Source organism: Oryza brachyantha, chromosome 2 (genome assembly GCF_000231095.2).
Source record: "Oryza brachyantha chromosome 2, ObraRS2, whole genome shotgun sequence".
NCBI classification, from domain to species: domain Eukaryota; kingdom Viridiplantae; phylum Streptophyta; class Magnoliopsida; order Poales; family Poaceae; genus Oryza; species Oryza brachyantha.
This window is the reverse complement of record NC_023164.2, coordinates 6,941,029-6,966,982: the sequence shown is the minus strand read 5'-3', so window position 1 is coordinate 6,966,982 and position 25,954 is coordinate 6,941,029. Positions and strand designations below refer to the sequence as shown.

At 39.4% G+C, this 25,954-nt stretch overlaps 4 protein-coding genes across 4 annotated transcripts; 2 read left to right on the top strand and 2 right to left on the bottom strand.

Annotated features, from left to right (window-relative positions):
* Window positions 1–2,236: 2,236 nt before the first annotated feature.
* Window positions 2,237–10,325, bottom strand: LOC102705885. The gene is made up of 11 exons (XM_015833401.2): window positions 10,151–10,325; window positions 9,842–10,048; window positions 9,561–9,645; window positions 8,602–8,677; window positions 7,960–8,136; window positions 7,239–7,344; window positions 6,396–6,505; window positions 6,200–6,289; window positions 5,985–6,065; window positions 3,589–4,401; window positions 2,237–2,427 (listed from the first exon to the last, which is right to left on the bottom strand). Exons 1-11 carry the CDS (start codon window positions 10,323–10,325, stop codon window positions 2,335–2,337), a joined length of 2,013 nt encoding a protein of 670 aa, XP_015688887.2. The 3' UTR covers window positions 2,237–2,334.
* Window positions 10,326–12,803: 2,478 nt separating this feature from the next.
* On the top strand, window positions 12,804–16,871 carry LOC102717214 (protein CbxX, chromosomal). Its single transcript, XM_006647078.3, has 7 exons — window positions 12,804–13,118; window positions 14,311–14,421; window positions 14,526–14,624; window positions 14,720–14,830; window positions 14,924–15,224; window positions 15,532–15,671; window positions 16,035–16,871. The coding sequence occupies exons 1-7, from the start codon at window positions 12,975–12,977 to the stop codon at window positions 16,584–16,586; spliced, it is 1,458 nt and encodes a 485-aa protein (XP_006647141.1). The 5' UTR covers window positions 12,804–12,974; the 3' UTR covers window positions 16,587–16,871.
* A 164-nt stretch (window positions 16,872–17,035) lies between these two features.
* LOC102716931 (pentatricopeptide repeat-containing protein At3g16010) lies at window positions 17,036–21,512 on the bottom strand. Its single transcript, XM_006647077.3, has 3 exons — window positions 21,356–21,512; window positions 18,331–20,357; window positions 17,036–17,883 (listed from the first exon to the last, which is right to left on the bottom strand). Exons 1-2 carry the CDS (start codon window positions 21,435–21,437, stop codon window positions 18,541–18,543), a joined length of 1,899 nt encoding a protein of 632 aa, XP_006647140.3. The 5' UTR covers window positions 21,438–21,512; the 3' UTR covers window positions 17,036–17,883; window positions 18,331–18,540.
* Window positions 21,513–21,695: 183 nt separating this feature from the next.
* Window positions 21,696–25,493, top strand: LOC102705601 (U1 small nuclear ribonucleoprotein C-1). The gene is made up of 5 exons (XM_040520298.1): window positions 21,696–21,751; window positions 22,325–22,367; window positions 23,039–23,080; window positions 23,180–23,447; window positions 24,907–25,493. The coding sequence occupies exons 1-5, from the start codon at window positions 21,744–21,746 to the stop codon at window positions 25,179–25,181; spliced, it is 636 nt and encodes a 211-aa protein (XP_040376232.1). The 5' UTR covers window positions 21,696–21,743; the 3' UTR covers window positions 25,182–25,493.
* The last annotated feature ends 461 nt before the right edge of the window (window positions 25,494–25,954 follow it).

Sequence of the window (25,954 nt, the reverse complement as noted above, 5' to 3'; positions counted from 1 at the left end):
CTATTCACTCGAACGAGAAACTGTTGTCTGCTTCTTAGTAGTTTACAAGAAATGAGAGAACCACCAAGAAACACACAAAACGCAGAAAGAGATCAATGATCAGAGGAATCACTAGCCCAGTAGCATCACAATATGCCTGGAGCTAAGAGCATCCTCAACAGCTCATCTATCCCATCTTCTGTCCTGAAAATAGAGGATGAAGACTAGAAATTGAGCTCCAACAGAATGGCTATCATATCATCTATTTTTAAATGTCATCCATATTAGGAGAGAGAACCTTCATATTTAGATGATCTCTCTCCATCCTCCAAAGAGATATAGATGATGTCATGTATAGATGATCTAGTGAAGTAAAAAGAGATATGAAGGATGAAACTAATTTAGATGATCATCCAAATAAAGATATAGATGACCAAATTTAGATAAGCTATTGGGGATGCTTATCTAAAGCGTGGAAAGAACAAACGACTCCAGCGATGGCATAACCCTCGAGCAAGAAGAGCGCATAGCGCGGCTCCGACGATGGCGGCGGCGCGTCCGTACCCTGGTGACCAAGAAGAGCGCAGAGAGTGGCGCGGTGTGGCATGCAAGTGCAACACGCAAAAACTCAGGTTGTTATGAATAGTACTTGTATTCATATGAGGCCACTAAGCACGAATATATACACGTACAAGACGAATACATAAGGAAATAATAGTACAAATACATATACACTTAACACTTAAGATAATTTTAACACATATACATGGAGCATGTCTTTAGAATGAGTGATATAAGTGAACTTTAAAAATTAACACATATTTTTATGCATAAAAAATAGATAAAAGAAGAAAAAAAACAGGTTACATATTTATAGCCAGCTATAGCACGAACTCCAAGGCATTATGTTATAAAAGATATGCCATATATTAATAATGCAGTAGTCCCCCTATATTTTATTAGATAATATCGTTAACATTTTAATACATGTTTGATCATTTGTTTTATTAAAAAACTACATGATTATTATTTATTTTATTGTAATTGGGTTACTCCGTATATTTTAATCATAACTTACATTTTCATAAATTTGCACAAAACATTTAAATAAGATAAATAGTGAAACATGTGTTAAAAAGTCAATAACATCATCTATTAAAATACAGATGTATGTATTTATATTTATGTATAAATATTATATAAGTTAACTAGCTTTTTGTATTGACCTTGTTTTACTATAATAATATGCTATAAACTAGTTATAGGCTTATATGGAGCAAAATAGTTATAAGCTTATCAGAAGTGTTGTCGCATCCAAAAGCTAATTTACATGTGCATGCATTAAATACGTAAGTGAAAACAAGAGAGATGAGAAAATATTCAAGATAATATTATAGCTAATCTATTATACATGCAACTCTAATACAATTTTTAGTACTTAGCTCTACTATCAAACCGCATCAAAGCTAGCATTTTAAGATTTGGTCTGTGGAATTCACTCAAGGCGACTGGTGTTGGCGGCGGCTTCTGGGAAGAACAGCCTACCAACGAGCCATGGTAAGCTTAGCAATGATGTTTCTTACGCGCCAAAATACAAGTTCACATAAGCTTCCACAGGATAAGGGCTCAGCTCAGTTGGAGCAGGGACCAGCACAGTAGCACAACAGATGGCCAAGGCATACATGGGGAGTAAAAATCTGACACTTCCCCCACTTGGCAAATACTTGATGTATTCATGCTCCTATCTGGAACTCTTAACGATCAGGCACTTGAGCCACATCAGGCGTTGGCAAAGCTAATTCTTGTTGATTTCTGTTAGTGATCTGGCCGACATACTCTCAGTGCTCAACAGTACATCATTTTCAGTTGTCTAGTGCCACAATTTGCTATCGCCGCAGATACCTGGTTGGAACTGCAAACTGAGCGGCAAGATTTCAACCTTGATCATCCAAAAAGTGTTGAAATGGAAACCAATGCAGAATTAGGACTGGTGTAGCATGTAACGGTTTAAGTGATTCATACCTGAAAACTGGCTCCTGTCATGCTGCACAAATCCCGTTCTTGTTAAGCTTGTTTAAGTGATTCATACCTGAAAGCATATGGGTGAACCAGGGATGGAGAAGCATAAGCTATTAGTAGTCCAGGATTTGACTGCGGAACAACATGGCAAGCAATCAAAATCAACATTTGGCAAGGAATCGACAGTTTGTTGCAAGTGATTCAGCACCTGACATGGTTATACAGCACGCAATGATTGACTGAGAAGTGCCTTGTATCGCCAGCAGGCGCTTATATCTCAGCAGCACTTATAATACACTTGATGCTTCATTTTTTTCATCAATCAAAATCAACCACTTATAAATATGAAGTGTATCCTCCACCAAGTGGTACTTTTGGAATGAATACTGCTTCAATTGATAGGCTTGGGCAACATCGGAAGTCAATACTCTTTAGCAAAATGGGAAAATAGAGAATTAGCTCAGTAGTAGTAGTCTTTCTCTGAAGGAAGTTTACCCATAAATGCTCACTGTCTACTTGCTTTCACAATTTACACAGCTGAATAATGATGCTAGCAGTATATCAAAGCAAAAATCCACAGGTACCAGAAAGCCTGCATTTAATATATCCCAAATCCTCACATTTGTAAATTCTCTTGGCCCCCTTTATCATGAAGCCTACGATCTTTATAGAAAAGTATGCTTGCAATAACTGCAGGTAGTATATGACATAGATTGACAGTATGGTTTTGGGCAGCAAAGAAATCTATACTTTTTGTTAAAGCTCAAGGAATGGAAATTTTCTTTGGTTGATTTTCAAGACAACCAGCCAGGAAGTATGATGATATTTATCTAGGGTTTCTGCTCCAGAGCTCCATGTTATAAACAATTTGAGTTCCATATGATTCTTATGCTAACTTCTATGATAAATTTCTGTAATAAAACACAACTTTCAAACACTCAAGTATTATAGGTACCACCAATAAATCGGCAAAACAAGTTCCATTGTTCCAAGAAAAAGTCACTGACTGCACAATATTACTGGTCACCTGCCAGTATTTCAATTGTATAGAACCCGTTAAAAACTGCGACTACTGACAACCATGAAGCTACTGGCTAACCAGTAGGAACCAGAACCAGTCCAGGGAAGGTAGTGTATTAATGTTTTAACTTACCTGGTACCAAGGCATCCAAAAATGGGTTTACTGGTTTGGCATATTTGGCAAAGAAATAAAAGGCAAGGCAAGGTTTGGAGCTTTGAGAAACTGTTCGACTTTTAGCTCACCCTTGCGGCCCTGAGACAGGGTGGTAATGGGCCAAGACCCATGGGTCATTTCACAGCCCAACTCAGCCCTAATATACTTTTAGTTCAAAAATCTACAAAATTTTAGCCCATCCCTTTTTGCACCCAGCCCTTAAATTTTGTAGGACAAATACTTAGGGCCATCACCACACCTGCCTCTGCCTAGCTTTCAGTAGCTCATGTTTAATTTACTAAATCAAATGATTTTTTTACAAGGCAAATTTCAAGATTTTTTTCTTTGAATGAAACATATTAAAATTACAAAATCAAAACCAAGTAATGTAAGGTGATTTTGAGTGGAATGCTTACCGGTATACTCAGTATTTCACCTCGTGAGTTGGTCAATACCGGTAGCATCCGCCTTGCAGGAGCTGGAATAGATCTCAGGATCTCAAGAGACTTCATTGCTGACAATTGCAAATATTTAGAGTGCTGCACGAGTTTATCATCCTCCAATTTGTTACAGAAAGCATTTGAATCATTCTTATTCTCTTCCAAAGAATGGATTTTACAAACTTCAGCAAGGAACAACCAATCAGCGTCACACATATTCCTAACAGCAAGACTTCCATCAGGATTCACCATGCAATACTGGCAAATTTGCTTTTTATTGTCATGCAAACACATTCCGTTCACAACAACTTCCGAAGTTCTCCATGTAATCAAGAATCTGCCCATAAAGTGGCATGTTTCACCAGGCCAGATGTTTAAAGCTTTCAAATAAGGAAAGCTTGTTTTATCCGAATACTGTTCTTCATGTTTGTGCTCTTTTGTTGTAATAAATTTTCTATGTTCATCTGTTCGCAAGTAATTAAGTTTTTCTAACGTACAATCATCCATTAGCTTGAGATCCTTTGCCTTATTCAGAACATCAGTTGAAAATTTAGAACTCAGAAAAGGTATGTTTGGGTAGTTCTGCAGATATTGATCAGAGTATAAGCGTGCTTCAGAGACTATCTGGTTGATCTCAGATACTGGTAGTGGATGCTTTACATAGGAACACTTGTAGGACATATCAACAGAAGATGACTCCATCAGGTCAACAGAACAACAGACAAGTACTTTTGTACCCTTGGACCTTGGAACAGCAGCAAGGTAACAACCAGCTACAGTCAGGGCAGCCTGCATGAGATTCAAGCAGAACTGAATGAACCATGAAGGATCTTATTTTTTGTAAAGCATGAAGTTGCCAAATAATGCTTTTCCTACAGAATAATCAAATGCATATTTTTGTGTCAGAACAAAACTAACTTTATTAGAGCATGGACAAGACTAGGTGTTGGATGCCCAATCTGAGCCAAAAAAAAAAGGTCAGGCAAATGTTTCAGTTGATCGTGAATGAAACATCAAGTTATACGTTGCGAAACCAAAGGCCCCATAACTGAAACATTTGACAAATAAATATATGAGAAACTGGTGTGCAACAAAGCAATGTTAGTGAAACACATACGAAACATCTTGAGAGGTGGAGTGCAACACCTAAAGTAAATAAAAAGGTGAAACACTGTCAAATCCAGGTTGAAAAATTTTGATTACACCTATGAAACATTGAGCTCCAACCTCTGAAATATCAAATAAATGTTGTAAAACCAAAGATTAAAAATAGGAAGAAGTTAAATCCTAGTTAAAACATTCCACGCTCACACGTGAAACATGAGTTGTTAACCGTTGAAGCAAAAAAAAATTTGCAAACATACCAGTGCAGATTAATCATCTTTCTCCCTTCCGGTTGCCATATCTAACCTCCAGTTGTTGCTAAATATGAGGTCCATCAACATGCTCACTGCTGAGCCAAATAGAGAGAAGCAAACAAGCACCGAGGGAAGGGAAAGCTCATAGAGGAGGGAGAGATCTATGAGGGGACAGCTTGCAGAGAGAGGAGAGATGCACTTTAGTGAGAGAGGGAAGAAGAGAGTTTGTTGAGAAGGAGAGGAGACGAGAGCTTGTAGAGAGAGGGAAGCAATTGTTGAGAGAGGGAGGGGAGAAGAGAGCTTGTAGAGAGAGGGAAGTGATTGGAGATGCTCTTACAAGTTTGCTGGTTGCTCCAAGCCAAATAAGCACAAAAAATGAATGAAGGAAGTTGGTTGTCCAAGGAATCAAACAAACCTACTCCCTAGGTGAACTCAATGGCCAATAGAGCAAAGGAAGCTTTGCGCAAATTGTTAAGGTTTTTGCTTATATTTTTGGGCATCATCTCAGTACATATGGAGAATGACAAGCCTGCCCATGAGTAGGGCATTCAGATTCCAAAGTTGCAGCTATGAATTATGAGCTCCATATTTCAATTCAAGTGAATTATCGTAGACAATCAGGTAGATGCTTATGGACACGCACATTAATACTATTGTAGTTTGAATGGGTTTTCAAAAGTAGACAACTTCTCTTTGTCCACTATACATTAGTATGAAATTTGTCAGAGATGTTCCATGTATAGATGTTATTCTCATTTCTCAGCATCTTTGATCTGGATCAGAAGTATAAAATTTCTTTATCAGATTTCAGTTGTCAAGCTTCAGGCCAGACTTGGGTGAATTTTGAACAGGTCTGGCCCTTAGGTCTTGTTTTCATATCAAGTTGATTGAGCAGAGCTTCCAGTCAATTCACTAATATTTAACCCGAAATTTTTTTAAAAAAAACTCTACAAACAAAGTATATCAAAACTTAGGGATGTAAGTCGGTGCACATGCACGTCAACTAGAACAGACCTTGCAGGGAACAGTACGGATGTAATCCATGAGCAATCGAGCAGATCTACCACGGAGTGGCCTGTGCCTTTGTGAAACAAACTACAATGGGGAAAAATCAATATCAATGTCCCATGGAAACAAGGTATATAAGGATGTTGAACTTCAGAATAACATTTTCTCCCCAAAGGTACTAACAGAATTAGAATAAAGAACTACTTGAATTAAAGATATACCTGTAATACATATGCCAAATATTGTGAAAGACACAGATCATCAACATTATGTGGGTCAAGTTTTTCCAGGTCAATGACAGCATATCCATGCTGCAGAACGATAAACGCATATTCAGGAGGAGAAAATGTTAGCCCATAAAATTTGGAAATGACATGATAAAGGGGACTGCACATCCAAGTACAGAAAAGGGTATACCTCCATTAGTGTTAAAGAATTCTTTAAAGCTGCACTACAGGCATTATCTATAAATGCTCGTGTCAACCGGCATGCAGAGATCAGTTTGTGAAGCTCTGACTGAAAGGTACCTGTAGACAAGTAAAAGCTTGTCAGCTGAATGTGCATTTTTTCATCACTCCTAACAAGATAATGAGTATGCAAATTTACATATGCACCCAAGCTAGACAAGAAACATAAAACATCATACAATTTTGGTGCATACAAGCAAACATTTATGCTAGTACCAGAAGATGATGTGTCTACAGCCAATAGTCAGTTACTAGTTACTACCTCCACCCCAAAATAAGATCATTTTGTCCACTCTTGCTTATTCCAAAATATGTTCATCTTTGAACAATCATTGCATTGGAGTTTGTGAAAACAATACAAATGCATTGGGACTAGATAAAGTAGGGGACAATTGTATTGGGATTCAATAAAGTTGAGGGTATTATAGTCTTTTTGTTTTTGTATTGGTACATGTGGGATGGGTGAAAAATAAAGTTATTTTGGGACAGAGTGAGTACTATTCAACGGAAATACGGAATTACCCAAATGCGGATGGCTGGTAGGCCAAGTTTGTTCTTGTAACTGAACATGGCATTTAATAATTAATAGTGATGAAAAATTCAGATGAGCATGTGTAAAACGTAGGCATGCTCAGTCAAGCTCTATACATTTGTCAAATGTTTATGGAAGTCCTTTCATCATACACCCATGATCTATGTAATGATTATAAATGAGGTAAAGTTGAAGAGAAAAGGAATAAACATGATGATTTTAAAATCAATCAAAAGCAGCACTATAAGCAAAATTGAGAACCTTCTATGGATAAGCTTCTCAAAGATGCGCGAATTCTGTTCCTAACATACAGCATACTGTTATTTGTTGGATCTTCGACCCACAGATGATTACTTCCTTGACATATCTGTGGGGAATCAAGTATGGCAGACAATCAGTAACAGCCACACAAATATGATCATTTTACAAAAATGACAGCTCAAATCATACTCATCAAGGTTCCTATAAGAAAAGGCTATGTTATTTCTCAAAGAAAAAAGAGTAAACATCAGGAGAAATTAGAATATTTTTTTTCATTCTTGTCAAGTACTACCTCCATCCCAAAATAAGGTCATTTTTAGTCATTTTAGTTTATCCTAAAATAAGTTCATTTTTTAGTAATCATTGCATTGGAGTTTGTGAAAGCAAGGAATAAATGCATTGGGAATAGATAAAGTAGGGGATAATTGTATTGGGATTTGATAAACTGAAGGGTATTTTAATCTTTTAGCTTTTGTATTGATAGGTATCTGATGAGTGAAAAATGAAGTTATTTTGGAACAGATTGAATAATTATTAGAAACATACAAAAGTGCAAGTCATTTAATACAAAATGTTTAATAATGAACTTTAGGAAATCAAAAGTTCAAATTAAGTGTCTAATGATGAAATACTGACTCTCCATTTAAAAGATTTAAAACGATAATGCTTTTCCACTAGTAAATGCAAGGCTGATTCCATTTGTCATCAGATCAAAGTTTACCTTATACATGTCATCTTTTGAAAATTCAAGCATCGGCCGGACAAGAATGATACCATAACGACTGAAGTTATCTCCATCATATCTTAAATTAGGTGCAAACAGTTGAGATACAAAGCCTGTGCCAGCAAGCCCTAAAACCCCACTGTTGCGAGATAGTCTCATAACAAAGAGTTCGGCCTGCATTTATAAGCCTGAATTCACTCAGAGAAAATGTATAGCATGCAGTAACCATATTCGCATAAAACATAACCTAGAATGATAGAAAGATGGAGGTATAATTTAGATTCAGGAATCCTTAATTTGATTCTACATTGGGTACAATGGCAATTAGAAGGTAACTATGTCTAAATCCAAAGATCCGTCCAGGGTTCACAATAGTAAATGAGCAAACAAAGATCCAATATTACATAAAGGCACAATTGTATCATATCTAACAATAGTTCCTATATGCAAATTGCCAAGTACACAACAACTTAAAATATAAGAGAAAATAGCGCTAGTTATTTGACCGTAGTAACAGATATCATTTAGCTTCACATCTTTTAGTAACAAAGATTTTACATGTTAACTCACAATTCTATAAGGGAGCACTGCTCAATCAAAACCAAGGGAAGAAAGAGAAAATCATATCGCCCAATTGACCTGATCATCAGAGTGGTGTGCGATAAGCAAGACAGCTATTTGTTGCTTTATACAGATGTCCAACAGTTTTTGGTACCTGAAATTGTTAAAATCTGAAGTCTTATCAAAACAAGCTAAGATATTTCTGTGTTTCTGAATACATTGGCATGGAACTGACAGAGCACATATCAGATAGATATATACAGTAACAAAAATGCAGAATTTTTATAATGCCATAGCATACTAAAGTTCCATACATTTTAGTAGTCGGTGTAACTCATGTCACTAAAAACACCTTCTGAAGTAGTTCAAAAATTCTGCAAATAGTGCAGAAGGTCATTTTCATTAAGAATCCTAAAACAATATTTCTGATACCCACAGTGCCAACAAGTTGTGATAATAATGTGCTAGTCCCAACATGTAAATGGTTCAGAATTTTAATTCAACAATAACATTAGATCTTTTGACCAGCAATCAAGAAGTTGAACTCAAAGATTCCATAATTGTTGGAATACATATAAAAAATATTCATTTGTACAAAGATCATCGATATGCCCACCAAAGTTTTTGCATAAACTGTACAAAAAATAATAGAGGATATACACATTGGATTAGAAAGGTCGCAAGGGTAGGTGGTGCACATTGGATTAGAAAATTAAATATTAGGAGAAGCACAAAATTGAGTGCTCGGAATTGTTGATTGTCTCCTTCTGAAATGATACGCAGATCTCATGCATGTTTAAAAAAAAGAATTGTTGATTGTGTAGACAATTTATTAGCACAAATTTTATACAAAGCTGTTAGTATGCAAGGTACATTTTTCAGATATCCATACCATACAGCATGCATGTTAGTTTTGGAAACTGTAATAAAAATGGGTCATACCAACCACAAATACTGAGTTTGCGGCAAATCAAATTGTTCAGATAGCATTATCCTTGACAAGGAGTGTACCGGTAGCATGGCTGAGGGAAACACACCTCATTTCACGGGCAGCTTCTTGAATATGCCCCTGCTTTGGTCGCCCATCCGGCCAGTCACATGTAGCAATCTCACACATAACACCTACAATAAAACCGTAGCACCTCAAAAACTTATACAGTTATACGTTGTCAATCAAGTCGCATGCAAATGCAGCTAAAGGACTAGAGCCAACGGACGCCGGTCATCATCGCAACTTGTAGTGCGCAGGTGCAGGATAAGTTTTGTTAAAAATAATGAGTAGATGTAGAGTTTATGCAGTAGTAGGCCATAAGATTACCCATGCCGCGCACCCGATCACGCACCAGCCGCGACTCGTCGGCGCTCTCAGGACGCAGCCCGTGGTCGACGACGACCCCCAGGAGCCCGTCCACGAACCCCGAGGCATTCCCCGCTCCCCCGCCCTCTCGCTCCTCCCCGGCCCTCTTCCACGCCGCCGCCAGCACGCAGAGCGCCATGGAGTCCGGCCCCCCGGAGACCCCCACCGCTGCAACCAAACAACCAACCAACCATCAGAGCACCATTCCACCCATCCAAGCAGCAAGGCGCTCATAGCGAGCGGAGCGCGGAGGGAGAGCGACGGACGTACCGACGCGGTGGTGCGGGTGGACCCCGGCGAGGGCCATGCGGCGGGCGAAGGCGCGACGGTACGTGGCCAGACCGGTGGGGGAGGGGGCCGCGGAGGAGGAGGAGCAACAGCGGCATAGGAGGAGGCGCCGGAGCGGGGCGGAGGAGCGGAGGGGGAGCAGGAGGAGGAGCGGCATCGCCGCCGGTCGCCGGAGAGAAACGGGGCGGGGTGTGAGCAATCTAGATAGGGCTTTAGGGCCTCTCTCTATCTATACATGGGCCTGATGGGGTGGTGCGTACTACGGCCCGGCCCAGCGAGTGAGGAAGCGCCGCTGGCACGCGATGCGGCGAGCAGGGCAGAGGAGGAGCTGTCAGTGAGCGGAGAACAGCTTTCCCACGTGCTGGCCGACAGCGGCGAGCCGGCGACCAAACACTGGGCCTGGGCTCGGTACGGGCGGGTCCACATGAGCCAGTGGGTGTCTCACGGGTCTGCATACTCGCTTCGTAAAAAAAAAAAACCTTCATTTTTTTCTTTTTTCATGTATAATTATACAATATTATACAGATATATTCTTTGCTTTTATAAACCACGGCACATTTATCCCATACTTTTTCAATTCTTACTATATTTTGTGTTATAGTTTACTAAACTCGGATGTGATAATTTTTTAATGAACTTTTCTGGGACAACAGAGATAAGAAAATTATTTTGGTGACAGAGATAGTATTTTATTTGGAGGAAGAGTAAATAATTTGGATTTATAATAATTAACTCGTATCGAATGCATTTGGTAGGAATGGAGTATAAGAAAATCAAAGAAAATTTTCTTTCCTATAAATACTGCAGAAGAAACATAGAAAAATTTTCATCCACTTAAACCTATTTAAAAAAATTTATATTCTTTACTATAAATTTTAAGGTGAACATATATTTTATAGTGCTCTATATTTTCTATTCTTATGGATTGAAAGTCATCCAAACTAAATACTTCATCCACTTCTTTTACTTGATATTATTAACTTTTAGAACTATGTTTGACATTTCATCTTATTTTTTATGCAAATATATATTTTAGTAATTAATCAAATCATACAAAATAATTAATGATTATATAATATTTTAAATAAGATAAATGGTTAAATATATACATAATAGTCAATAACATCAAATAAAAAACGGGCCATTAGATCCTAATGTTTAGATATATGCTGTCCTCAACATAAATTCTGGCTGTACAATAAATTAGTTCGTATTAGATAATTGGATTGTGTTCATGTTGCCCGGGTGGCTGTTTTTTATAAGCTTTGATAAACTGTTTTTTGTCTCAGTCTAAATAAAGAATAACAATATGGTGTTATGAAAATACTAACAATTGGAAGAAAGTAGGGACCCTAGCCAAACTAACAAATTATCTAGTGATGCAACTGATGACGTGTTCGTTTGCATGGCTAAGCTGCAGATTATTTCTCGGCTTTTGCACAAGCACTCCCAAAGTGCTAAATGTTTTTTTAAAAATTATATATATATATATATAAGATTACCATCTCATCTTTTTTAGGTAGATTTTTAACTTTTCACTAATTAATTTTATCATTTATATCATTAAAACTATCAAAAAATCAAATAATTTTCCATTACCAAAAAACATAAGTCAGATGACTAGTTGAATTACAGCTTCGAGATAAGAACAACTAGGATTTGCCACTTCAATAAGGGGCATTTAATTATTTGCCACTAGCTATGATAACATGTTTAATGACTTGCCACTCTATCCATGTCGTAGGCATGTGGATTAAGTGCTACATCTAAGAGTAACAAATAATTAAATATCTCTTGTTTGTGCCATTGATGGCTAAGACGTCCTGCACTAAGTAATATTCATGGGATCTGGATCCTCTGCAATGCTACATGTGCAGTACCGCTCACTGATAGATAGGCCCCACAGGCTTTTTGGGCCCACCTGTCAGTGAGTAGTACTGCACATGCAGTACTGTAGAGGATCCGAATTGAATATTTATATGCCTCTGTTAGTTAGGGAGACAAGACAAATGGTATCATGATAAATAATGAATAGAAGATGTGTGAAGACGGTTAGCGCCCCCACATGCATGGGCTACTAGGTTACTATTTTTAGGTAAGATTTTGCAAGGCATGACATTACGGTCATATTTGAAAAGTTTAAGATTCTGAAAAACAGTTGATGGGAAGTCAATTTTCCATAATTTGAAAAAAATGGTTTCTCAGCTTATGGCTTCAATTTATCTACAACTCCATATTCTTAAAATTACGTGTTGTTCAAAAGATTTTATAACTTTTAGAGAGACTCCGTGAGAAAATGGAGCTATCCAAAGCTCTAAAAAAAGAGTCTCTATGTTCTGTAGTATTTTTTTCTATCATCCTACTTTAAAATATTACAAAAGGATACATTCTCCACTAGTAAGTAGGTTTATGGGTTCTAAACCGAAACAGTGTCAATCCACCCTCAAAAAAGGGGAAAACAGTGTCAATAATTGGTTTTGCATGCGATAATCAGAGAAAGAAAAATAGAAAAACGATTTTAACAACAAATAAAGCCAGAAAATCCCGGGATAGGTGCCAAAAATAAAGCGAGAAACAAACTAAAATTAAACCAAAACATGAACAAAACGAGAAAAGCAAAAGAACAAAAAAAATCTAGTTTTTAAAGCGCAGAAAGAAGGATTGGTCCCCGTCCCCGTCGTCGCCTTTCGCCTCCCTTTCTTCCTCCTCGGAACCTCCTCTCCACAGTCCACACGCGCAAGCTCGAGCGAGCGAGCGCGCACACACACGGAGGACCGGACCCCGGGAGGGAGGGAGGGAGCAGGAGATGCCGGTGCCGGGGAGCCAGAACGGGCGGCCGAGGCCGGCCAAGGCGGAGACCATCCACGGCCTCGCCCGCGCCGGCGACCTCGACGGCGTGCGGAGGAAGCTGCGGGAGAATCCCGCCCTCATCAACGACCGGAACCCCGTTGTGCGTGCGCTTCCCCCCTTGCTTGCTTCTTGGCTCTCTCTCCTTCCACTATTAATTTGGTTAAAAAAAATTCCCATCTTTGCATGGTTCTTGCCGGTTCTTGACAGTTGCAGTGTGGACTGTGGAGTGAGCATACGAGATTCGCAAGAGAGAGGGGTCTGTTTCGCTGTGAAAAAAAATGTTGTTTTGATCGGATTGTGCGCTTGCGGCTTGGTTTTCTTGAGCTCGTTCTTGGAATTTTATCCCCATGTTGGCTATTTTTTTCCCCATTTCGTTCCTTATTTAGAATGCCGAGGTGCTTCGTTTCGAATATATATATATATTTTTTTCTCCCCGTCCTCTTGTTCCTTCCGTGTGCATTCAGCTTGCGTCTTAACCTAACCCGGTTATGGTTGCTTGCTCGTTCAGTTTAATTTGGTGCAGTTCGTGTGGGTAATTGATGTGCTTCTTGCTTTCTCTGCTGTTTCTTTCTCACATTATGATGTGGACGCAAGTTCCTTTTATCTCCAAGAAGATGGAAATTTTCCTCTTGATTTGATTAATTCCGTTGTCGATTCTTCTAACTGTCGCAACCAACATATGCAACATATGGTAGTAGTAGGAGTAGTATTTAGTTTGATGCAATTCGCTCTGACGTTTTGCAGATATGCTGCTTTCATGTACTTTTGTCACTCTGCATTTGGAGGTGATTTAGACGTTTATGTTCGGCGAGCTGATAAAGATTTGGAAATTTAACATTTTGCCACTCTTACGAGAATGAGTGGCAACAAATTTGCAAAACAGATCAGTAAAAGGATTTGTGCATGGACACATAACACTCCAAATTCCAGCAATACATTTAATTTCCAAATGTAGGATTTGATATGTCCTTAGTGTTTTCTTATTAATTTCCTTTCTGTTTGTTAGAAACATATCGGAGTGCTGGATTTTGTAGGGTTGTACGAGGAAAAGAGAACTAATTGCATGTGGTCAAATGTACAGTGATCACTTCCAAAAGCAAAATATTTTTTGAGATTGTCAACCAGATGTAACATGAATAATAGACCTGAATTGCATGGACTTTGACTTGTTTCTAAACAATAATGGCTTTGGCTTTTTTGTTTGTGTCTAGAAATTTGTAATGCATAATATTGTTCTGTACTGCATATATAATTGTATCGCTAACCTTCTCTTTTGACAATGTACCATGCAGATGTCCCAAACACCTCTTCATGTTGCCGCTGGCTACAATAATACTGGCATAGTCAAATTCTTGCTTGACTTCCAAGGCACAGATACAATTGAGCTGGAAGCAAAGAACATGGTAATTGAAGTATCCACATTTGTTGCAGCCTTATTGGCACCGCTGCCACACTTCTTGCATACTCTGAGCTTAAGATATAAATTATTGATTCCATTGGTCTGCAGTATGGAGAGACACCCCTGCACATGGCTGTGAAAAACAGTTCTTGTGAATCAGCAAAATTGCTACTTGAACGTGGTGCAGATATAGAAGCTAAAGCAAATGTAGGATTGATCTATCTAATCTTATTTTCCTTTTTATCCTATTATTATTATTTATGTATATTCATATTTAATTTGTTTTTAACTCATTTTTGCAGAATGGCATGGCACCTTTGCATTTAGCTGTCTGGCATGCACTTCAAGGTGGGGATTGCAGGACCGTAAGCGTGTTACTAAGCTACAATGCGGATTGCTATGCAAAGGACGATGTACATATATTTTATTCATAGTATGGTAAATTAATTTTTTTGCAATCATGTTAGAATGTACTGAATATTGTTCTTATCACACCCTGCCATCAGGAAGGTAAAACCCCCTTGAATCATATTCCTGGAGGAGCTGCTAATGAGAAGCTGCAGAAACTCCTCTCTAGCTATATGGAAGAACAAAGAAAACGGAAAGCCCTCATGTCATGCCGTGAAGGAAGAGCAATGGCAGAGTTTGAAGAAGCAATATCACAAATTGTAGGATTGAAGGAGCTCAAAATGCAATTGCGTAGATGGGCCAGAGGAATGCTTTTTGATGAGAAGCGGCGAGCTATGGGCTTAGGGATTGCTAGCAGAAGGGCTCCTCATATGGCATTTCTTGGCAATCCAGGAACAGGTAAAGATTCATGGCCACAGTTATGTTCAGTTTGATATTCAAAAGCATGAGATCTATCATCATGTTATTATGGTCATAGTGTGTTAATATTTTCCATCAATGAATTTCTGTTGATGATGCACAATTAGAAATATCTATTCTTGGCGAACTTCTTGCATGGGATTCTTTATTTGAATGCATTCTGAAAGAATTTGTCCTAAAGCTTGGGAACAAGTTTTGGAACAATAAACTAGGCCGTACAGATTATTCTTCTGTTTGTACTGTAGGTGCTAAAGCTAGGCACATGATATTTCAACCTGTAATGTAGGTAAAACAATGGTTGCTCGGATTCTTGGAAAGCTTCTTCATATGGTTGGAGTTCTCCCTACTGACAAAGTTATTGAAGTACAGCGAACTGATCTTGTTGGAGAATTTGTGGGGCACACTGGACCAAAGACTAGGCGAAAGGTATCTGTCTTCTCTGTTCAATTAAGTTCTGAATTTTGTTCCACTGTTACTACATAAACTCTATGCTTAAAAATGGGATTAAGAGGATTGAAGCTCCAACTATTTATCTGTTATTACTATTTATACAATGTACTACTCTTTCTTATTTCTTATAGTGGTCTTCAGTATTTGGATTCTTATGTCTTGCAAATGTTTGCTTTGGTTAGAAAGACTCAAGTTTTATTGGAAAAAATATTATTAAACCTGGAAATAAATTGGGTTATCTGGGGCATTGGAGAAAACATACCGGCATGTTTGATTTTGGGCTTATGATTAAATGTGCCATCGCTCTACTTAATTAACTGACATCATAGCTATCTACAGATACAGGATGCAGAAGGTGGAATTCTGTTCGTTGATGAAGCTTACAGGTTGATACCAATGCAAAAATCCGATGATAAGGATTATGGCGTGGAGGCCTTGGAGGAGATAATGTCTGTAATGGACAGTGGCAAGATTGTTGTCATATTTGCTGGGTACTGCGAGCCAATGAAGCGTGTCATCGCCTCGAATGATGGCTTCTGTAGGAGGGTCACAAAGTTCTTTTATTTCGATGATTTCAGCACAACCGAATTAGCAGAGATCTTACATCTGAAGATGAATAACCCAAGTGAGAGTAGTTTGCTGTATGGGTTCAAGCTGGACCCAAGGTGCAGCATTGAGGTCGTTGGAGAGCTGATTGCTAGGGAGACAACTGAAGAGCGGCGCAAACAGATGAATGGAGGCCTTGTAGACACACTGCTCATCAATGCCCGTGAGAATCTGGATCTACGTCTTGATTTCAACTGCGACGATGCCAATACCATGATCACAATCACATTGGAGGACCTGGAAGCTGGCCTTAAGCAGATCTCCAGACAGCGGCAGTTGCAGTGACGCCTACTAATTTGGAGAGTTTTTGGTTATAATCTGAACCTTACCTACATCAGACAAAGTTACAGGTTCATCAAGGATTTTGCTGGAATCTTGGACATGATGGGATTTGGTCCAATTTTTTAGCTGGCTATTCTTTCTGTTGTATCTATTCACATTGGTAGATTTATGCCCTTTACAATAGCACTGATACGCATGTAGTCCTTTATTCCCCAATGAGGTATATAAAGCCTTTGTATATACATCTCCTGCATTATGAAGCATCTTTTAGAGGTGAAACTTGAAAGTAGGTGCTTTTTCCAGGTAATGAAACATATGCCAACATCTCCCATTTCGCATTCAGGAAAAAAAAAAGGGGGGGTGACAGAGCAACTTTTACATCAGTTCTTTTGCCACCTTACTAGAAAATAGGAAAAATATATAACATGTTGCTTGCTCCCTTTATATTCCAGTTCAACTGTTACTATCTGAAATTCAGATCAATACTGTAAATATTGATTGAACATATATAGATAAATTGCATGAGAGCTCTACCGTGATACCAAAGATATAGATCGGCTTAAATACTCTTGACATGAACTATTAGGGGGATAAATCACAATGCAAAACGACCAAGAGAAGTCCATAAGATTCCATTCACGCTACGTTAATATTGAAATAGCTGGTCCAGCTAGTATCATGTTTTGCGAAAGATACATAGACCTTGCATGTGATGACATTCAATCCATCTTTTTAACTTCTAAAAAGAAGAAGATGATTTACACATGATGCCCTTGTCATGTCATGTCATGTCATCATAGAAACATCAGAGTTATGGTCCTGTCTTGTTGTATGAACTGTGCCTCGCTGGCAATCATAACACACACACACACACTGACACACACACACCCCACATGGTCGATGACCCCATATCTTGACTGTCGACTTTGGTTCTCAGAAAACAAACCTGGATGCTTGAACTTGCCAGATTCTATGATGGCTTATAAGCGAGAAGTCCTCTTGTCAAGTAGCAGGGGTGGATCCAAGGCTGGATCAGGCCAGCCGCTAGCTGATAGTCTGCGGCACTGCAGTAATCAAGGCTCCCTTAATGGATTTAATGGATTGATGATCGTTTACATGCACTTTTGCCCAAGCTCTAGAAGATAATGAAGATTCCTAGTCTGCCATTGTGAAGCAACATTGGCGTCCACATCTAACTCCCATTTGCAGTAGCTGAAGATATTCTGCCAAGTTGATTTTAGGCTGGTCGTACCAAATTGCTGTTTTGGGAAGCTTACCGGCTGTCCAAATCGAGTAAGCCCTATAAAAGACAAGAATGTGTTGATAAGGTCAGAGGTACTGTTAAGTTACAATACCAGATCTATAACACACAATAATGAAAATGAAGACAGTATATTGGGGATCATATAAGCTTGCTAAACCAGGCGTACAGAAATGATAATGATGCAACTGTTAGCCCTTTGTTTCTGAATTCGTACAGCTTAAGAACCCCCAGAGTTCCCAAAAGAAATGCTTAGCATTGTAAATGTGAAACATGGATATTCCAATAGTACATGCTGAAGAAACAACTCTCGATATACAGTAGGTAACATTGCACCTAAATGGTTTGGAACTTTCAGTGAAAAACTCTTTGCAACTTTACAGATAGAAGTCGTTATGATGCCATTCACAAAATAAATGGGTAAACACTGACTTTAGAGTACTGGAAAGTAAGGGAGAGGTACTAAAAAATAACAAAAATACACACCTTCGAAGACTGTCTTCTAAGATTTCTCTAGTATGGCTCACCAGATTTGTACTCAAGGAGACAAGGAGGCATAACCTTTTGACGTATATCAACCAGATGATATTCAAGATTAAAACTTGGAGATTCTTGAAAAACAAGTCTTGAATCAAGATGTTTTCTTGCAATTACCAACAAAAACAATGGGTCCTATTCTTCATTGAAAATTTCAGTTTATTCTTGATCAACCTTTCCAATTGCCTCAAGTATAGATGAATAAGTAATAAGATCATACTCAAACCCCAATGAATTCATCTCTTTCATCAGCTCAGCTGCCTCCTGAAACATGCCAGCATGACTCAACGCACCAAGAACAGTATTATATGACACAGCATCTGGTTTTATTGCAGAATGTTTCATGTTAGAAAGCATCTCCATCCCACGATGAGGGCCTCCTGTTTTTGCCAGTCCATTCAGGATAATATTGTATGAGTTAATATCAGGGACACATCCGCGCTCTTGCATTTTTCTCATTGTAGTAAGAGCTTCATCAAGCATACCTGCTCTTGTTAATCCAGACATGAGAGCATTGTATGCATAGACATTAGGAGTGCAACCAAGTTTGCTCATCTCATCAAAAAGGTTTATGGCATCATCCAGACGCCCAGCCTTCCCTAAGTGTTTTATCATCACTGCATACACTCGAGCACTTGAGGAGCCACAATTTTCTTTTAGTTCCTGGAAAAGCTCACATGCAAGATCATAACGCTTAGCTTTTCCAAGAGCATCAATCAGACTGCAATATGCTGCTGGACAAGGAGGGAAGCCCTTCTCATCCATCTCCTCTAGTAGCATCATGGCCTTTTCTATCCTGTTGGTTTTGCAGAATCCGTCAATCAGGATGGAGTAGGTGAATGGACTAGGGGAGATCCCACTTTCCTTCATTCTCTCAAACCATGACAAAACCTCAGAAACACGAGATTTTGATTCAAATAGTGCTTTTATTATAGTATTGTATGTCACCACACTTGGAGTACACCGCAGCACTCCCATCTCCTCAAACAACTTCATAGCATCATCCAAACGACCAGTCTTGCCTAAGAAATTTATCATATTATTCATGACTACTGTGTCTGGCTTGCAGCCTTCTCGTTGCATTTCATGAAAGAAGTGATATGCTTCATCAATTCTCCCAGCTTTACCAAGGCCCCGGATTAACTCAGTATAAGTATACACATCAGGTCGACAATACATGCACCTCATCTCTTCAAACAAACTCAATGCTCCATGAACATTGTCCAATTTGAATAACAAAGACATTATCATTGTATATATCTTAGCAGTTGGCTGCATTCTATTATCCTTCATCTCATTCAACAACCGAATTGCTGAATCCTGGCGACCAAGTTTGCAGAAAGCAGAAATGAGTGCACTGTAAGTCACAGTGTCCGGGAAGCAATGCCCCTCATTGCTCATCTCATTGTAAAGTTCATGCACTTTCTCATATTGCCCCTCATGTATCAACATGATTATCATGCTATTATATGCCTGAGCAGTTGGTTGACACTTCCGTGCCTTGACTTGATAAAAGACTGTAATTGCCTTGCTGATCATCTTGGCATTTCCCAGCATCCGGATTACCTCTGAAAGTTCCATTGGGGTGACAACACAAATAGGATTGCGTACCATTTCTTGGATCATCTTCCACATCTCACCATACTGCTCTACTAGCTCTAAGCAACGTATCAAGGCCATGTAAGTGGATGTGTCATGCTCATAATTCCTCTTCTTTGCAGCCCATCTAAAGAACTGCATCTTCACATTAACCCCAACGTCAGTTTTCATGACCTCTCGTACCAACCAGTGATCAACTCTCAGCATGAGGACCTCCAATGCCCTCTCAGCATCAGGGCCCCACTTGAATATCTTCAGGATCCTAATGAATCTCTCATCCAATACACGCAAAGAATTCGTGTACCTTGGTGAAATAGCAGCTACTTCATCCTTGCTCCGAGGAGATGGGGTTCGGAACATTTCAACAATCTCATTTTCTGCACACCAACAAGGCAACAAGACAAAAACGTTTAAGCAGAGAAGGCCATTAGATTAAGCAAGGCATTCAGATAGCGTTATGAATGCATGTGCTCTACAGGATTGATAACAGTGCAGAACATAATCCGCATTGGAACAAATTTTGAAGGAATCCATGTACTCTACTAGTAGTCTGATACCACTGTAATGCCATATTGACTTAACCGTTTAAACAAGGAAGTATTCCCATTTCATTACTAAGGTTCCGTTTGACAGTGATGGATGGGAGAAAAACTCTACTCATTTCCCATAAGCACGTTTTCCAAACTTTTAAATGGTAAGTTGTTTACAAAATATATATATAAGTTGCTTTAAAAAATTATATTAATCCATTTCTCATGTTTACAACAGCTAATACTTAATTTACTTTCTTCGTTTTAGATAATAAAATGTTTTACCTTTTCCTAGATTCATCTATAAACTAATGTATATACTTTATACATTTGTCCAGATTCATTAGTATTCATGTGAATCTACGGAAAGCCAAAACATCATATAACTGAAATGAAGTTAAAACCATTCACTAATGAGATATCTTGTTTTGCGTAATCTTATTCTTCTGTTCTTTCACCACTCTCAGACACCCTAAATCACATCGGTAAAGAATTTTCACTTAAAAGATCCTCCAAAGCTGATTTCAATTTCAGGTTAGTCTCAATTAACAGGATACCGTGATTCCAGAATCTGAATAAACTGCATTCAAAACAAAAACTAGCACACACAAAGCGATTTCGCTACAATTTTACACGCTTTCTCCGACTTGCTTCACGGCTCCACTAGACCACTACGACAAACCGAAACACATCCAATTAACCCATTCTGAAGAATCGCCAGGAACATTCACAAATGGGCATGTAACCACGCTCACAAAGTTCTCGAAACATAAGATATTTGAGAATTTTTATTTTTTAAAAAAAGGAAGCAGAGAAGGAAGAAGAGAGGCGAGCTAACGCATCACCTGTCTGCTTCACCCTCCGCGCGAGGCGAGGCGACGAGGCGATGCCCCGTGCAGCGAGGAGGCACGGCGCGCGGCGCGCCATCCCCGGCCGTCGCCGCCGGCGGCGGCGGCGGCGGACGAGGACGAAGGGGAGGAGCGAGGAGGCGCCGCAGGGGTTGACGCTGGACGGTGGGCCCCGGATGTCAGAACTCGGGCGCCTATGGCTTCCCTCTTGGCCCGTGGGCCTAAACTGGGCTTGGCCCAAAATGTCAGTGACCGACACGACTCGGCCCGGCCCGACCCACGAGCTGCTCCGGAATTCACGAGGGTTTTAGGGCGAATCGATCGTCTGCTCCGATTCCGTTCGTGGCAGGGATCCCCTCTTGCTCTCGTCGCCGTCGCCGCCGCGATGCCTCGGTGAGTATCCGTGCGCCTCTACTCCTCTCATCTTGTTGGGGGCAGCGGCGGTAGTGTTAAGGGTCGGGGGGGGGGGGCGGGGGTAGATGGTAGTAGTAGTAGTGGGCTGTTGGCTCGAACCCTAGGTGGGATCGTCATGTTTGCCGCCGGATTCGAGAACGTAGCTTGGGCCTCTGCGGTTCGTGTGGTTAGGTCGTACATGGATTGTGTTGTTTCCTTGGGTTTGGTGATTGGCCCGGTGGGGGAAGTCGAGGAAAACCTCCCGTTTTGCCGACCTCTTGTGGCCGCTGCGTTGCTGCCGTCCTCGGCGTTTCCCCCTTTCAGGACGTAGACTCCAGGACGGACGTCCGTCCGAACGGGAGAAGTTAGTGAGCCGCCGGCGCTGCCTCCCCTGTGTACCCGTGCCGTGCTGCTCGCCGGTGGCGTCTCCTCCACTACCGATCTCCGCCGCGCACCCTCCATGCTGCCCTCGCCGCGTGGCACCGATTCCGTTCAGACGGGATTCAGTTCCGTAGCCATTATGTTATTATTGTCATATCCTCTTACTTGTTTTAACTTATTTCTGCCTTGCAGGTACTATTGCGATTACTGCGACACCTACCTGACACATGACTCTGTTAGTTTCTCTTCGCACTTCACTTTACACTGCCATGAAATAGCCGGTTCTTTAGCTTCATTTTTTAAGTTTCTATAGGATGCAGTAAAATAATCGTATCATGGTTGGTTTACTGACTGCTATGATGTTGGTGAATTAGTTGATCAGCTCATTGTCAAAAGTGCATGATCTTTTTACTGGGAGGATATGTTAGACCTATTCTGAAGATATCCCTGGGCCACTTAAATAATATCCATCATGGTCGTTTAATAAATTTGTGCTAAGTACATGCAAATATTTTGTAACTAATTTTGTCCTGTTTAATTATTGTTTATATTTTAACTAACACTGCAGGACACTAGTTTACCCTGCTTTGTATAACCTAAATAAAACAGACAATTAAGCATGTGGTGGCCACCTATTGAAGTACGAATCTGGAGTTAGATATATGCAAATTACATACCATCTTTTTTGTAGTATTTTTTATTACTTTTCAGTACAGTGAAATATTCATGAAATTACAAAAAAATGATTTGTAAATTTCAATAGATCATGTTACTTTTGAGACTTAACCATGATGGTAACCCATCTCTTTTGTACATAGCTAGAGTATATTACGTTCTTGTCTTCTAGATATATATATTTTATATGTACTTGATATGTCAGTTAACTTTGTCAAAATAATGCCGCAGCCATCTGTCCGTAAGCAACACAATGCTGGGTACAAACATAAGGTATCTATATTAATTCTCTTAATCTTCATAGTTCCAGTTTATTCGTGGTGTCTATTTGCATAGACATTGATGATATTTTTTTCATGTGAACATTTCTAGGCAAATGTTCGAACCTACTATCAGCAATTTGAGGAGCAGCAAACTCAAAGTTTGATTGATCAAAGAATTAAAGAACATCTGGGGCAAGCTGCAGCTTTTCAAGTTGGTGCTCCTTTCAATCAACATCTGCTCTCATTTCCAGGAGGCGTGCCTCGTCCTCGTCTTCCAATTCTTCCAACACCTGGCATGCCACATGGTGTTCCTCAAGCACCTGGTGCACCGTTGATGCCAGGCATGAGGCCTCCTATTTTACCGGCTCCTATCCCAGGTAACATGACTCTTTAGTTTTGTTGCTATTCATAATTTTGGATATCTTTAAACCAGATTTCATGTACATTATATGGTGTATAATTTTTGTGATCTATACTTTTCCCTGGTCTTGATAGCTTATATAGTTTTGTTCCTTCGTTGGTGCTAAAATACTACCAATTGATTTGCTTTCTAGCTTAGAAGGGATGTGATAGATATTCTGTGTAGCAACGCTAGCAACTCTTCCATAGCTTCATTCTGGGTGGCATTATTTGGGTTAGTGTTGTGGGTAATTAGCTAAATGCTTCTGTATTTCCTACGAATAAGAATGAATCAATGCCCAGTAGGCTAAATATTGTTCAATACGAAGGAATGTGTTTTTTTTATTGAAGACACCCTTCACAATCTTATTGAAGGCTTGACATTTTTATAAAAAAAAAACTATAAATTAACCTGTATACCACATAAACGTGAAGTTTAAGTTGGACGTTTTCATATTAAATTTGTATTTTAGAAAGGCCAAATAAGAAATCAACAGTTTGTGGTATTGAATTTCAAGGTTCAGTTTGTAAAAGATATTTAGGGTGTGAGGGAGATAAGGTGGCAGATTCATCACCACCAGCAGCACGGCCTCTGAAAAGTAGTATAGATCAAGAAGAAAACCATATACGTACCACATGTTGCACAACATAGTAGGACAAATCGGATCCTCTCAGGGATTTTTTTTCTTTATCAGAATAACATTTCTGATGCTACAAATAGCTCTTAAGAGAGCTCTGATTGAGATTTTTAACTGCCAATCAGTCTAGTCCAGAAATGGATCCTCCTTTCTGCTGATTATAGATAGATAGGAACCTCTCTGTACACATTGTTTTAAGAGCTTGAAATATGGAAACTTGACCAAAAACTTCTTTTATTGGTCTAAGCATTGGTTATCTCATTTTTGGATCATCGTCGTTTAGTATCGTTTTCTATTTATATTGGATCATGGGATGCCGTGTATAGTTCTCTCAGCATGTACTTCCCTAGCACGTCAGGTTTGATAATATATTACAATAGAAATCAGTGGTCAAAGTTGTATTTTTAAAACCACGTTGGCTGACAAAATATAGTTGGGATATATTGGTTGACCTTCGATTTTTTTAAATACGTGTCACTACTATGAAAAGTGATCGGCTCACTTCCAATCTGGTGACACGAATTAGAAAATATAGGCATTGTTTTGGGCTACAACTTGACTAAACTATGAGTTTCTTATTGGAATAGCTCAATCAACTCACTATAGCATAGTAAATTATATTTCATTATAGGATTGTGTAAACGGATGGTGAGGTGAGCTTACACATCCAGTTGGATCATGGTACTTCAATTTATTAAGCAATGCCACAGAGAATGAGCTACCACTTTTACCAAAGGAACACTGCAAAACAAAACAATGTGAGTATCTAATGTTACTGCTCTGTGTGTATGCTCTTCAGGTTATCCTGGTGCTCCCAATGCTCCGACCATGCCACAAGCAGTTCCTGTACCTGGTTCCATGCCTATGCAGATGGCACCTCTCCCAAGGCCTCCAACACTACCACCTCCAACATCTGGAGCCCCAGGGGCCCCCATTCCCAACAGTGGGGCTCCTCCAGTCATGTACCAACCAAATCCACCGCAACCGCAACCTACAGGCCCGACTTCTGGTGCTCCAGCAGGAGCCCCACAGGCTCCTTTCTCCTATGCACAACCTCCTGAGGGCAACCACTGATTATGTTGTTTGGACTTTTATTTAAGAAGCATACGAAGGATGCCCATCAAGTCTGGTCCATTGGGGGTTCGAGGCTGCTATCGTTTAAATGGGATCAGCTGGCACTTAATTTGAGGGATTGTTCAAGACGGCTTCTTGTAACTGTATTTGCGCTGCTGGTGATGATGTGTTAGATAATGTAACTTTAACTTTGTAGTCTTCTGAAGCTCATACTGATTCCAAAAGGCACTTTCCAAGCTGGTAACAAGATTGTTCGCTACATATTGAAAACAAATTCACTGATAGGATGGTCCTCAAATATTTGGCATTTCACTGCAGTACTCGTTTCTGATATGATTTCTGCTCAGGTTGTGGTGAACATTACCCCATGTAATTTGTTTGAATAAGTTTAGATTTTGGTGAACATAACACCGTGTTTTGAAAATGCTATCCAACTTCCAGATCGTTGGATCCTTTAAGATAACTGTGGTATCAAGTATTATTCCATTACGTGTAAGATGATAAAATAATCATGACGATAATCTTCAAATTCATTTTGATCTCGAAGGATGTTGCACATATATAAATCAACCAATAAACACAATATGATAAATTAGTATGTTGGTACATACTATTAATCGACCAACAAACATAACATGACACATTCATACACGGTGTCAACCAAGAAACATAGCATATGCTAGAAAGCGCACTACGTTGCTGCATGTATTCGGTAGTTCTCGGTTGGCTAGTTTACAAACTTGATTGCAATTTGTTGAAAATATGCAAGGTAA

Coding starts and splice junctions, on each gene's coding strand:
- LOC102705885 (XM_015833401.2), bottom strand. CDS start 10,325: ATGCCGCTCCTCCTCCTGCTCCCCCTCCGCTCCTCCGCCCCGCTCCGG. Junction 8,678..9,560: donor GAAGCTGCCCGTGAAATGAG/GTGTGTTTCCCT, acceptor TAACAATTTCAG/GTACCAAAAACTGTTGGACA. Junction 7,345..7,959: donor CAAAAGATGACATGTATAAG/GTAAACTTTGAT, acceptor GATTCCCCACAG/ATATGTCAAGGAAGTAATCA.
- LOC102717214 (XM_006647078.3), top strand. CDS start 12,975: ATGCCGGTGCCGGGGAGCCAGAACGGGCGGCCGAGGCCGGCCAAGGCG. Junction 14,625..14,719: donor ATATAGAAGCTAAAGCAAAT/GTAGGATTGATC, acceptor TCATTTTTGCAG/AATGGCATGGCACCTTTGCA. Junction 15,225..15,531: donor TCTTGGCAATCCAGGAACAG/GTAAAGATTCAT, acceptor CCTGTAATGTAG/GTAAAACAATGGTTGCTCGG.
- LOC102716931 (XM_006647077.3), bottom strand. CDS start 21,437: ATGGCGCGCCGCGCGCCGTGCCTCCTCGCTGCACGGGGCATCGCCTCG. Junction 20,358..21,355: donor GCGGAGGGTGAAGCAGACAG/GTGATGCGTTAG, acceptor GTTGGTGTGCAG/AAAATGAGATTGTTGAAATG.
- LOC102705601 (XM_040520298.1), top strand. Junction 22,368..23,038: donor CCTACCTGACACATGACTCT/GTTAGTTTCTCT, acceptor ATAATGCCGCAG/CCATCTGTCCGTAAGCAACA. Junction 23,081..23,179: donor ATGCTGGGTACAAACATAAG/GTATCTATATTA, acceptor GAACATTTCTAG/GCAAATGTTCGAACCTACTA.